Source organism: Amia ocellicauda, chromosome 17, assembly GCF_036373705.1.
Source record: "Amia ocellicauda isolate fAmiCal2 chromosome 17, fAmiCal2.hap1, whole genome shotgun sequence".
Lineage (NCBI taxonomy): Eukaryota > Metazoa > Chordata > Actinopteri > Amiiformes > Amiidae > Amia > Amia ocellicauda.
The window spans coordinates 4,849,959-4,862,688 of record NC_089866.1 but is presented as its reverse complement, the minus strand read 5'-3'; the positions used below and the strand labels follow the sequence as shown (position 1 = coordinate 4,862,688).

At 49.3% G+C, this 12,730-nt stretch overlaps 1 protein-coding gene across 1 annotated transcript in view; it reads left to right on the top strand.

The window, feature by feature from the left end:
* capn15 (calpain 15) overlaps window positions 1-12,470 on the top strand; it is a 55,806-nt gene extending 43,336 nt beyond the window's left edge. The window contains exons 5-12 of the mRNA XM_066690227.1: window positions 357-580; window positions 3,613-3,738; window positions 3,951-4,103; window positions 5,832-5,993; window positions 6,310-6,539; window positions 6,669-6,832; window positions 6,978-7,156; window positions 7,620-12,470. Coding sequence (XP_066546324.1) covers window positions 357-580; window positions 3,613-3,738; window positions 3,951-4,103; window positions 5,832-5,993; window positions 6,310-6,539; window positions 6,669-6,832; window positions 6,978-7,156; window positions 7,620-7,797 — 1,416 coding nt within the window. The 3' untranslated portion in view covers window positions 7,798-12,470. The remainder of the gene's footprint in view (window positions 1-356; window positions 581-3,612; window positions 3,739-3,950; window positions 4,104-5,831; window positions 5,994-6,309; window positions 6,540-6,668; window positions 6,833-6,977; window positions 7,157-7,619) is intronic.
* Window positions 12,471-12,730: the final 260 nt, after the last annotated feature.

Sequence of the window (12,730 nt, the reverse complement as noted above, 5' to 3'; positions counted from 1 at the left end):
TTTTATGTTTGTCTTTTCAAACATAAGTTAAAACTAAATGTAGACATTATATTCCAGGGTTTTACAACGATAACCCAAGCAGGATTTTTATTATGCAATAAAAATTGCGTCAAATTCAAACTGGTGGTGCAATCTCACACTTTGTGTAAGTCTAAAAAACTTTTCTTCCAGTCCATGATTTATAGCAATCCATCTTAAGTTCCAGGCAATAAATAAATACGTTAAAAAATCTGTATTTTTTTTCTGTAGTTTCGGTGTTCGACCCCTACATCTGCCAGTTGACGCGTCTCAAACCACAATACCCCAATCGATACTCGCCCCCCTGTCATCGAGCTCTGGCTGCTGTGTTTTTGCAGGCGCAGCGTAAGCAGCTGTGGGTGGCTCTGATCGAGAAGGCCCTGGCCAAGCTGCACGGCTCCTACTTCGCCCTGCAGGCCGGCCGCGCCATCGAGGGCCTGGCCACGCTCACCGGGGCACCCTGCGACAGCCTGATGCTGCAGGTCAGCTCCACGAACCCCCGTGAGGAGCCCATCGACACCGACCTCATCTGGGCCAAGATGCTCAGCTCCAAGGAGGCAGGGTAAGCGAGTGGGACGCAGGGCAGGGTGGGAAGGTAACCCATGGGCATCCAAGGCCTGCTCTGTGTTGTTAATCTACATCACACACTCCCCCCACTGAGATCCGAAGGACTGCACAGCCGGGATGTATCGGAGAAACGAATGAAACGCACCGAATCCATACTTCCCTCCCCCCCCCCCACCCCCCCGATGGCAGGCTTTTATAACAGGGTGGAGTAATGGGATGGAGAAATTACACTGTGTAGGTTGTTTTTTTGCTGTTGCTGTTTTTATATTGTTTTCTTTTGTTCTGTTGTGGGATCTTTTGGTCGATTTCTCGGCCTGCGGGCCCGGCGCTGTGCGGACGCCTCGGGGGTCCTCCGAGACCGATGGCTCTGCTCGCCGATGTCATCTGATGTTTATTTCTGAACTGAGGGGCCGGTTTCCATGGAGCTCGGCGAATCTGTTATGTGACTCTGACGCTGAACGAGTTGTGCTTTAACTTCACATCGGCCTCGTTTCACGTGGTTTTCATTGTTAAAAGATTTAAGTCAGCGTTTCGTGACTTGCTTATTCTGTTATGTGGCTTTCCATACTTAAAATAAAAGATTTAGACGTGCATAATCTATCCGTGCCTGTAAAATAATCCCCCACACATTAACTGTAATTTCATCCTGTAGAAAGCAAGGTGATTTCCTGTCCTCTGTCTGGGATTAGTGTAAATATTCTTGGTTTGATACAGTAGGTTTGACTTCGCAGGAACTGACTTGTATGGTTGGGGATTAAGGGCGCCGTGACACACGTGATCGAGTGGAACACGTCGGAGGGTTTTACACATATTCTCTTTAGTCATCCCGGCTTGTCTTCGTTTTCCCGTTCGGTCCATGCGTCTCATTTCATACCGACGTGCTCGTTAGCTCTCCCACCAGTTTCCCCCATGTCCTGCTTTTTCTATTTTTGCGTTTTTTCTCTGTCTGTGCTTCGAGAGCAGCCGGGGCCTTCGAGCAGCATTATCGAATACGACAACAACAAGATGTGTGGGAGAGAAGCTGATGCATTTAGCGCACCATATGCCAGGACTCCTCTACACGCTGTTAATTAATTTCTACATCTAAAGATAAAGCTGGCCGTCAATGAGACTGGATTTAGGAGCTACGGTTTGCTGCAACAAAACAAAAACATATTGTACCGCTTAAAAATAAATAAAATCCAGTTCAATGAGAGACTGCAGTAGAGGAAACGGTTGCCCTGATCGTGGCAGAAATAATCCAGTTGGGTAATAAAGGACTGGAAATACAGTGAGGGGAAAAAAGTATTTGATCCCCTGCTGATTTTGTACTTTTGCCCACTGACAAAGAAATGATCAGTCTATAATTTTAATGGTAGGTGTATTTTAACAGTGAGAGACAGAATAACAACAAAAAAATCCAGAAAAACACATTTCAAAAAAGTTATAAATTGATTTGCATGTTAATGAGGGAAATAAGTATTTGACCCCTTCGACTTAGTACTTGGTGGCAAAACCCTTGTTGGCAATCACAGAGGTCAGACGTTTCTTGTAGTTGGCCACCAGGTTTGCACACATCTCAGGAGGGATTTTGTCCCACTCCTCTTTGCAGATCCTCTGCAAGTCATTAAGGTTTCGAGGCTGACGTTTGGCAACTCGAACCTTCAGCTCCCTCCACAGATTTCCTATGGGATTAAGGTCTGGAGACTGGCTAGGCCACTCCAGGACCTTAATGTGCTTCTTCTTGAGCCACTCCTTTGTTGCCTTGGCTGTGTGTTTTGGGTCATTGTCATGCTGGAATACCATCCACGACCCATTTTCAGTGCCCTGGCTGAGGGAAGGAGGTTCTCGCCCAAGATTTGACGGTACATGGCCCCGTCCATCGTCCCTTTGATGCGGTGCAGTTGTCCTATCCTATACCTATACTATCCTATACCTCCATGTTTGACGGTGGGGATGGTGTTCTTGGGGTCATTCCTCCTCCTCCAAACACGGCGAGTTGAGTTGATGCCAAAGAGCTCGATTCTGGTCTCATCTGAGCACAACACTTTCACCCAGTTCTCCTCTGAATCATTCAGATGTTCATTGGCAAACTTCAGACGGGCCTGTACATGTGCTTTCTTGAGCAGGGGGACCTTGCGGGCGCTGCAGGATTTCAGTCCTTCACGGCGTAGTGTGTTACCAATTGTTTTCTTGGTGACTATGGTCCCAGCTGCCTTGAGATCATTAACAAGATCCTCCCATGTAGTTCTGGGCTGATTCCTCACCGATCTCATGATCATTGAAACTCCACGAGGTGAGATCTTGCATGGAAACCCAGACCGAGGGAGACTGACAGTTATTTTGTGTGTATTCCATTTGCGAATAATCGCACCAACTGTTGTCACCTTCTCACCAAGCTGCTTGGCGATGGTCTTGTAGCCCATTCCAGCCTTGTGTAGGTCTACAATCTTGTCCCTGACATCCTTGGACAGCTCTTTGGTCTTGGCCATGGTGGAGAGTTTGGAATCTGATTGATTGATTGCTTCTGTGGACAGGTGTCCTTTAAGAGAGTGCTCCTAATCTCAGCTCATTACCTGTATAAAAGACACCTGGGAGCCAGAAATCTTGCTGATTGATAGGGGATCAAATACTTATTTCCCTCATTAACATGCAAATCAATTTATAAGTTTTTTGAAATGTGTTTTTCTGGATTATTTTGTTGTTATTCTGTCTCTCACTGTTATAATACACCTACCATTACAATTATAGACTGATCATTTCTTTGTCAGTGGGCAAACATACAAAATCAGCAGGGGATCAAATACTTTTTTCCCTCACTGTATCACCCCGTGTTTTTGTAGGATGCTGTCAGCGTGTGCTGGTGTCCGTCCGTCCGTCCCCCCAGTTCAGCACCTTGGGATGAGTCGGGTAAAATTGGTGAAACAAAAGCAGCGAGTCGAAGGAAACGTTGCCACCTTCTCCCTGATTCACAACCCTAATGTTCTTCTCCAAAGCATGGCTCGTCTCACTATGTCTGCCGTGTGTGTGTGTGTGTGTGTGTGCCAGGTTTCTAATGGGTGCCTCGTGTGGAGGGGGCAACATGAAGGTGGACGACACCCAGTACGAGAGCCTGGGTCTGCGCCCGCGCCACGCCTACTCCATCCTGGACGTGCGGGACGTGCAGGGCTACAGGTGAGCAGCACGGGGCGGACTGGCGCAGGAAGCGTCTCTGTACTCGTAGGTCTATTGTTGTTTTGTAGAAGGACTGTAATCTTCAGTTTGAGAGCATTAGAAAGTGTGACTGTATTACGACTACGCATACAGGACCTATTCTTACAGTACTGAGAGTCGACACGAGAACCAGTGGGCCCGGATTCATCCCCGGCCTCTCCTGCTTCCTCTAGGCTGCTCCGGCTGCGCAACCCCTGGGGCCGGTTCTCCTGGAACGGGAGCTGGTCCGACGAGTGGCCCGACTGGCCCCAGCACCTGCGGCACGAGCTGATGGCCCACGGCAGCAGTGAGGGCGTCTTCTGGATGGAGTACGGAGACTTCATCAAGTGAGTGACATGAGTAAAGAGCTGCAGTGTGCTGTGGGTGACAGGGACTGGGAGGCACACTTTCTTGCCTTAAAAAAACAACCAAGAAAGAAAAAAGAACGGAAACGAAAGAGGTCATGGCTGGAGAGGCTGGAGGCAGTTTCTCCCCGTATCCTCGGGACTCTGTGCTCAGTTTTCCTGGTGCTGGAGCGCCTTGTGATCGGCAGAGCGTTAGTGAAATTGCAGGCTGTGGAAAAGACACTTAAGTGGCGGCGGCTCGGGGTCTGCGGTGCGAGTGCACACATGAGCATCTCTGTTGCTGCGCATGCTTATAAACATGTTTTTCGCGTTGAGACACTTCTTACTGTCCCGAGTCGTTAAATTCTTCAGAACTTTTTTGGAACTTGTAGAACTTAATTCCACTCCCCGGTGTGTCTTAAAAGCGCAGTTCCCCTGGTGCACAACAATGCATTGAGAAGAAACCACACAACTCTCCCTGTCCCTCCGAACCGCAGTTGCCACACTGCCCTCCTGTGGGGCTGTGATGCCGGTGCAACACAGACGCCTCCAGCCTTGATCGAGTAAAGTGTAGTTAACAGGACGAATGGAGTAACCGCCCACGAATTCGCATTGAGTCTCCTTCAGGAATCGGAGAGTAAACCAGAATAATCCTCCTACACGACACAAGACACAAGGAGCTGAGATTTTGTATTTGCCTGGGTTGGGGACTCTGGCTGGTAATAGTTCTGGTTCAGAAACCCTCTTTGCTTCGCCCCTCCTAAAAGTATAGCGTCAGTGACGTCCCAAGAAGTCACGAATCTGTAAACCCGAGTGCTGAGCTAGGGATTTTGATGCGGAGCCACTGGATCTTTTGCTACTCAGTCACAACACATGACCAGCTTCAGTGAATGCCTGTGATTTATGGCGGCCGTGATGACATCAATAACAGCGAGAGATTTAGCATCGTGCAGGAAAAGTGCAGTCTCCATCCATCACCTGAACCTGGGAGAGAGAATTATTCTCAAACTTCTAGGGCTGATTCTCAAGAGCTGAACAGAGGACCGGAATATGGAGATGAACGCCTGACGCAGCAGAGAGTATAGACTGCTGAAGTTTGTGCTCATCAGTATTGATAATAAGATGATCTTGCGTTTTCTATGGTGGCTTTATCCTACCTGCACAATGGAAATGTCTGAGAAGGTGGATTTATGGCCAAAGAAAGGCATTTAATTCCTGCTGGGGCATATATGGGATATATGCAGGGCAGCATCTCCAGATCGATCTGGAGATGGTGCTTCCAATGATGGTCGTCGGCACCGGTTGTTCTTGCTTCGTTGTCCCAGCTGGATACTGTAGTTGTCCTGATTCAATTTTGCCTTTGAAACGCAGCCCCAGGTGAGTTGCGCCTGAGACGGAGCGACAATGCGTCGTGCAATTTTAAACAGCTGCGATTACGCAAGACTGAAGAACGTGAATTAGTCCTCTCCTGTCGGGTCGCGGGGAGTCTTTGAACAAACGTGGAAGCAAACCTGCCAGCTGTCTGGGGCTCTGGCAGTTGGATACTATTAATGATCGGGAGGCTGTTTTTTTATTTGAGTTCTTGATCTGAAGAGGATTGGAGTGGCGGTTCTGTGCAATAAAGCGATTGGAAAACCTCACCCAGTCGTCAGGGACGTGTGTAGATCTGCCCGTGCTGTGCCACGGCTCAGTGAAAGTCCGCCGCTGTCTGACCGCCCCGTGTCCCTGCAGGTACTTCGACTCCGTGGATATCTGTAAGATCCACTCGGACTGGCAGGAGGTGCGGCTCGCGGGCTGCTTCCCCAGCCGGGCCAGCGGGCCGGTGACGGTGACAGCGCTGACCGTGTTGGAGCGGACGGCGCTGGAGTTCGCACTCTTCCAGGAGGGCAGCAGGTACGTTAACCCCCTCAACCAACCCCTGTCCACAGACTCCCCAAGATGCACAGCACTGCCGTATGACATCACAGTGTCCCGTTAGACGGCACTGTCCGTCCTCGTGGCCGGCGGAGGAAGTGATCCCACAACACGTCCACTTTCAATCAGAGAAATGTTATTGTTCTCTTGTTCTTTAAAGTACACGTCATTAATGTCACAGAATCGGAAATATTCTGTGCTAAGGGTGTTGTATTGTGTAATCCGTAATCAGTTTATTGACCTTGACCTGAATATTGTCTTCCTGTGCGTCCCTCTGTGCGTCTCCGTCCTGCAGGCGCTCGGACACGGCAGACAGCCACCTCCTGGACCTGTGCATCATGGTGTTCCGCGCCTCCTTCGGCAGCGGCAACAAGCTGACGCTGGGCCGGCTGCTCTCCCACAGCAAGCGGGCCGTGAAGAAGTTCGTGGGCTGCGACGTGATGCTGGAGCCAGGGGAGTACGCTGTGGTGAGCTGTGCCTTCAACCACTGGCAGATGAGCGCGCCGGGAGACCCCCTGACCCCCGGTGAGTGCACTACGGAGGGCTCACACCGCCAATAACAACCAATATAATATAATCTAAATTATGCATTGTAAACCAGTCACACATGGCTCGGTGTAGTGTGTCTCTGAGCGTCCCGCTGTCCTTCTGCAGTGTCCAGCCCCACCAGCAGCGCCCGCCCCAGCCAGGACTTCCCCGGGTACATCCTGGCCATCTACAGCTCCCGCCAGGTCATGGTGGAGCAGGTGGAGGCCGTGGCCACAACACTGGCCGACGCCATCATCCTGCTGACTGAGAACAAGGGCGAGCGGCACGAGGTACGAGCCCTGCGGTCGAGGCCGGTCCTCCGCGTACGGCACCGCCGCCGGTCGGTGGGGAGTGTTCCCGTTTGTTTGTTTTTTCTTGTTGGGTTGTGGTCGGGCATAAGCACGTTTGACCTTTGACTTTTGGCCGCCACCGCAGGGCCGCGAGGGCATGACGTGCTACTACCTGACGCACGGCTGGGCGGGGCTCATCGTGGTGGTGGAGAACCGGCACCCCAAGTACTTCCTGCACGTGTCCTGCGACTGCACGGACAGCTTCAACGTGGTGTCGACGCGCGGCAGCCTGAAGACCATCGACAGCGTGCCACCCCTGCACAGGTAACGCACTCCGCCCGTCACCGCGCATCAGTATGGCGTCGCACGTTTGCCAGATCCCTCACGCTGAGACTCGGCAGTGTCTAAAGTCGCTAAAGAGCAGACACTAAAGAAAAGAAAGATGTTTTCGACGCTGAGGACGTTTTTATTCATCAGGCGACGCACAGCAACTGATGAGAATTAAGTGTTGGACGGTTTCCCGGTGGAGAGGTGACACTGAGATATTCACTGACGAGATCCAATTCCAATCGGCTGCTCCGGCATCCCATGGCGCCTCAGGGCCGTGTGTTCTGTCATTATTTCATTTCTTCAGTCTTTAATTTAAAACCTCGTCTGTTGTGCAGGTTCTGTCCCGACTCTTAAGCCTGAGGTGCTGTGGTTACTGCTGTGCATTAGGAGGTTGTCTGTGTTGCTCTGTGCCCTTGCGCTGCCGCAGCGCTTCAGCCCGTCTCGTCTCTCGCTGCAGGCAGGTGCTGGTCGTGCTGTCGCAGCTGGAGGGCAACGCCGGCTTCTCCATCACTCACAGGCTGGCGCACCGCAAGGCCGCGCAGGCCTCCCTGGGGGACTGGACGCCCACCAAGGCCACGCACAGCCCCCAGCTGACCCCCGACATCGACGGGCTGCACCGGCCGCGCCCGCTATGACGGCGGCTTGCCACGCGGCGCGGGAGGAGAAAATAACCATGTATATACTTATATATAGACCTTTTGTAGGGGAGGACTGTGTTTTATAAAGGAAAAGAAGAACAGCACTTTTACTCTTCTTATTTTTAACAGAGATCCTTGTCCTGCCAAATATTTTTTGGTCCTCTTGCACTTTTTTTTTACGTGCTGTTTTAAACTGACCGAGGTGCGGACAAGCCTGCGCTTCTGGGGAAAGAAATAATTCGCTGACAGGGTTTATCCCACTCCCCCCCGGTGGACCAGTGCATCGCAGTTGGCCAAGGGAGAGTAAACGTGGCAGCTGAGTTTCTCACGATTTCAGATAAATGTAATACGAAAAGGCTGATGTCCGCCACCTCTGGCTTCTCCCAGGCGCTGTAAAGGGATCAGGGGTCGAGGTACCGACTGAGCCGGCCTCGTTTTTCACACTGAGCCAATCCTCCCTTTGACAGAACTGACGGCAGACCCATCCTCTCTGCCCTCCAGAGATGGGCTGGGAGTGACCGGGGAACGCTTGGCACGTGGGCTGCTGTCTGTGGGCCCAGGCTGCGGTGCCAAGGACTGGTACAGAATGCGGGCTCCGGCCGCATCTCGAGCTGGAAATGGATTCATGATGATCGTGCTTTTTAAAACATGTTTTAGTTGCTGGTTTCCTTTAGCACACGGTACTCCCACAGGGTACTTCCTCAGGTTCATGAAACGCACCTGCATTGCGCCGCTCTGGGTCCACCCCTTCACCTCAGAGCGCACAGCGGAGCGGGGGGCAGTGCTCGTGCTGAGCGGCAGTGGGCAGCTGGAAAACGAGAGTCGGTTTCACTGATCAGGTGTCAATGGGTTTATTGTTCAGGGTTTAATCAAGACTCACCCACGCGCCCGTCACAGGCTGCAGTCCTGCTTGTTGGGGGGTTTCCATGGGGCAAAAGCAAGAACCCGTATAGAAACCGGCCATCGAGTGCTGGAGTTATAGAATGCAATTATCGGGTGGGAAGTTTTAGATTCAATCCAGGGCTAAATGGCCAGAGGAGGACAAGACCTGATGCATTTGAATTTTATTGTTCAGAGGACTGATTATAACCCATACTTGAATCATGTAAAACCAGTCATTTATCATTTTTCGCTCCGTAAACGTAGTTTCTTTTTTATGTGTGTGTGTGTGTGTGTGTGTATATATATATATATATATATATATATGTATATATGTATATATGTGTATATATATATATATATATATATATATATATAATTTATACTGCAGAACTAATGATGAGAATAATTGTCAAAACCCACTGTGGTGTCATTTTGCTAAGTTCAAGTCACAATTACTGATTTTTCTTTAACTAATCAGGTTTGAGAGAGTTTAAATTTCACACGATCCCCGTGAACACATGAGGAGAGAAGCGATGGCCGGGCCCAGAATTCCTTGCGACAGGCAGACGGCTGTGCTGTCTCCCCCAGTTGAGAATTGCTGGTGTCTCCCGTTGGAGGGAGGGTTTTTCCTGCAGTGCCAAGAGGACCCTGAGCTCTGGCTGTCATCTCCTGGCGCTTGGGAAAAGAAAACCCAGCCGTCGTGGTTCCCAGAGGCACCTCTCTCCCTCTTTATTAACTGCAAACGATGACCAAGCGTACCTGAAGCGAGTGCTCAGTTAATATTTGATAACTTAATTCCTCAAATAGAAAAGCAGCGCTCAGATCAGCGTTTCCGCATTAATTGATCTTGGATTGGGTCACATGCCTCCAGCTGAAATGCTTTGCAATGTGTGTGGGGGTTTATTATTTTTATTTTCTACAACAATACCCATCATTCATTAGCATGATTTGAAACAAGAATAATAAATACAGGGTCAGACTTGACACATCAAGGCCCAGAGTCAAATATGCAAGAAGACGAAGCAAACTCACCACAGGTAGCGTTTGTAATCTCCTCCAAATGAGAGAGAGAGAGTTGTTGCTCTTCTTTGGAGAACCCATTCTCATCCCTAGAAGAGACACTGTCGCCTCCCAGTGCTAACAATGCAGGTGCGTTTTTCTCGCTGTTCGAAGCCATAACCGTGTCCCTCTGTTGCCCGGTGGCCCCCGCGTGTTCGGTGGAGTCGCAGCTGGTGACGGCGGCCGTGTGCGAGACGCCGGGAGAGAGAGAGAGTGCCGTCGCACTGTCGCTTGGTCCTTGCTGAGAAGGTTTCCACCTGGACTTTGCTTTTTTTTTTTTTTTTTTTTTTTTCTTCCTTCTCTGTCTGTTCGGAGCGGCCCTGGCTCTCAGGCCCCCGAGCTCCTGCCACTCTGTCACTGCGGCTCATTATTTACTTGAATCTTAGGCAGGAAGCAGGGGGGGTCCGACACGCCGAGCCGGCCGAGCTGGGTCTCACCAAGGTTTAGCACTGAGGGGTCCGAGTCTCGCTGTGTCTGGCCTCTCTCTGTACAGATTGACAGTTTCTTTTTTTTTTATCAAGCCTGTGTCGGTGGCCGTGGCTTGGGGTGGCAGTGTTTTTCAGAGTGTGATTTTTATGTTTTGTTTAGTTTTTTCTCTCTGTGCTCTAATCCTTCCTCAGCTGAATATCTTAGGCCACCCACAGACATGCTTCAGATAGCACAGCTGCTGGACACATCCTTCAACACTGAAGAGATCATGCTGTTTCTCAAACCCAGTGGCAGGGTCACTCCTAGGGTAACTGGCAGACCTGCAGACCACAGGCAGTGAATTGTGTCGAATATTTGTTCTGGGGAAGTGGATTGTATACTAAAAAAAGGTACTTGCTTCTTATGGAGTTTTTTTGTTTTGTTTCCTGGCGTTCCTGTGTGGAGTTTTGAATGGGTTTCTAAGGTCACTATAAGCTATAATCGAGAAACGGGATAGATTTAGATATAATCATTAAGATATGGAAGAGAATTTCACACCGCAGCTGATGTGTTCCCTCCTTAATTTCCATCAGGCGTTGCTGTGCTGGAGGAGCTGGTTTAAGAAAGTTTACAAACGAGAGGAGGCCATTCGACCCATCGTGGTGATGGTTTAGGAACGAGACGGCCTTCAGGTTTTCACTAGCACAGTGACCGCAAAGGCAAGACAAAGCTAACAATGCCTTTCCCACAATGCCTCCCTGCTCACCGGATTCCTCAGTGTATTTAAACCACCGCTCATAGTTACTGTGCCCTCGATCAGCGGCTGTGCTCTGCGTTTTCACAGCTGGTATTCCTCAGTCACATGTCAGTGCTGGCATCCAGGCATGCCTCGAGACAGGAAAAATAGGACGAGGGAAACGAGGACATAATACGTGTCCTGGAAGATTGTGAGAGATTTTTTTTCACCACAGAATGGAAGATAAATTATTCTGTATCTGAAATTCCTCTAACTGACAAAATCGGAAATGCTTTCTTGTATTTCAATACATAAAACCCAAAGTAAATCCAATTATTCCTCAGCTGCCGCAGATGAGTTTGTTGCAGTAGAGAGTTCAGAACGCAATAAGTGGCCAGACTTTATTTCTTTGTTTATCCTCCAGAAAGAGGAACGAGACAGATCTACACACTGGATTCGTTCTGTGCATTTTTAAAGTGTAGGGGTGGGTTGGGGCCTCGCTTGGTTTTCTGCGTCTGAGTGCAGCTCAGGTGTGTAATCTTGAGTCGGGTGATTGGCACCACATTGTGGGCACAGACGATGCCAGGGCCGACACAGTCCGTTCGAATAGCCTTGCATATCCTTCTCTTGCACGCTGGGGAAGTGGCTTGAAGCTGACAGTACTGCGCACTTGGGAGTACACTTGAGGGCACACTATAGCTGTAATTAACACAATCCATATCATTGAGAGTTATTTTGTCATTGCATAGAAGACAATGGGAAGACTCGAATCTGGGTGTGAATATCTCTCCATCACAGTGTTCACCTCTTATGTTTAGAAGCAGAATAAATTCACACGGTATTTTACGGACACCTTGAGGTACCTTGAGCCAATGCCCATCCGTTGTTCGTTTACAGCTGGGTATGTGTGTTTGGTTTCCTCTGTTGTGAAGCAAAAATATGGAGTGTATAGCTTTGTTTTGTGTTTTTGTTTTTAATCAACTTGTATGTAACCATTTTGCTGGAGAAAAGCACAAGAGACCCTGTTCCCAGCCTTTGTCAAAGCTTCGGTGTTGATGTGGCAGAGAGAGACGAACCTTAATTGATTAATTGAATCTTATTGCTGGCGCTGGACAGGCTGGGTGTCGGCACAGAGGGAGGGAGAACAGGTTTTGTGTGAGAACATCTGGGGCTGTTTCTGGACGTGAGTGCAGCCGGTGCAGTTTATTCCTTTTTTCTTTTCTTTTCTTTTGAATTCTTCAAAAGCCTGTGATAAACCACGAATGAGAAGTGCTCCTCGATACGGAGGGACCTGTGTGTCCGTCTGGGCGAACGTCATCTGCCTCTTGTCCCCCTTTTGTAAATTGTACACACTAAATCTTTGCCAAGCTGTGAATAGTTTTATCTTGTACAAAAATAAATAAACTATATCCTGTAACAAAATAAAAAAGACAACATAGAACACTATCGGGCAGGAATGTGATATACGAATTATTTTATCAATTTTAGAAAAGATCGACAAATCTCTATGTATGATACATGTGTGTATGGGTAGTTTGCAAACTCAGGTTCCAAAGGACCAAATAAAGTTTTGTTTTTTAATTAACTGGGTGTTTTGTGCTCTGTGGTGGAGATCGACAGCATCTCCAGGCCTTGTTCTCCTGTATGGTCTAATTAGGTGAGTAATTAGTCCAATTAGGGGTTCAATTAACTAACGAGGGCTCGGCTGCAAAGAGAAATGAGAAAACTGGAATCCTGCAAACTGGGGCTTGGGAGTATGTCAGTTGTGCAGCTGGTCCACCAGAGGGAGCTGCGCCCTCACTGGTGATACGCCGTGGAAGTCTGGGCCTCGAGAAGCTCCTCTGC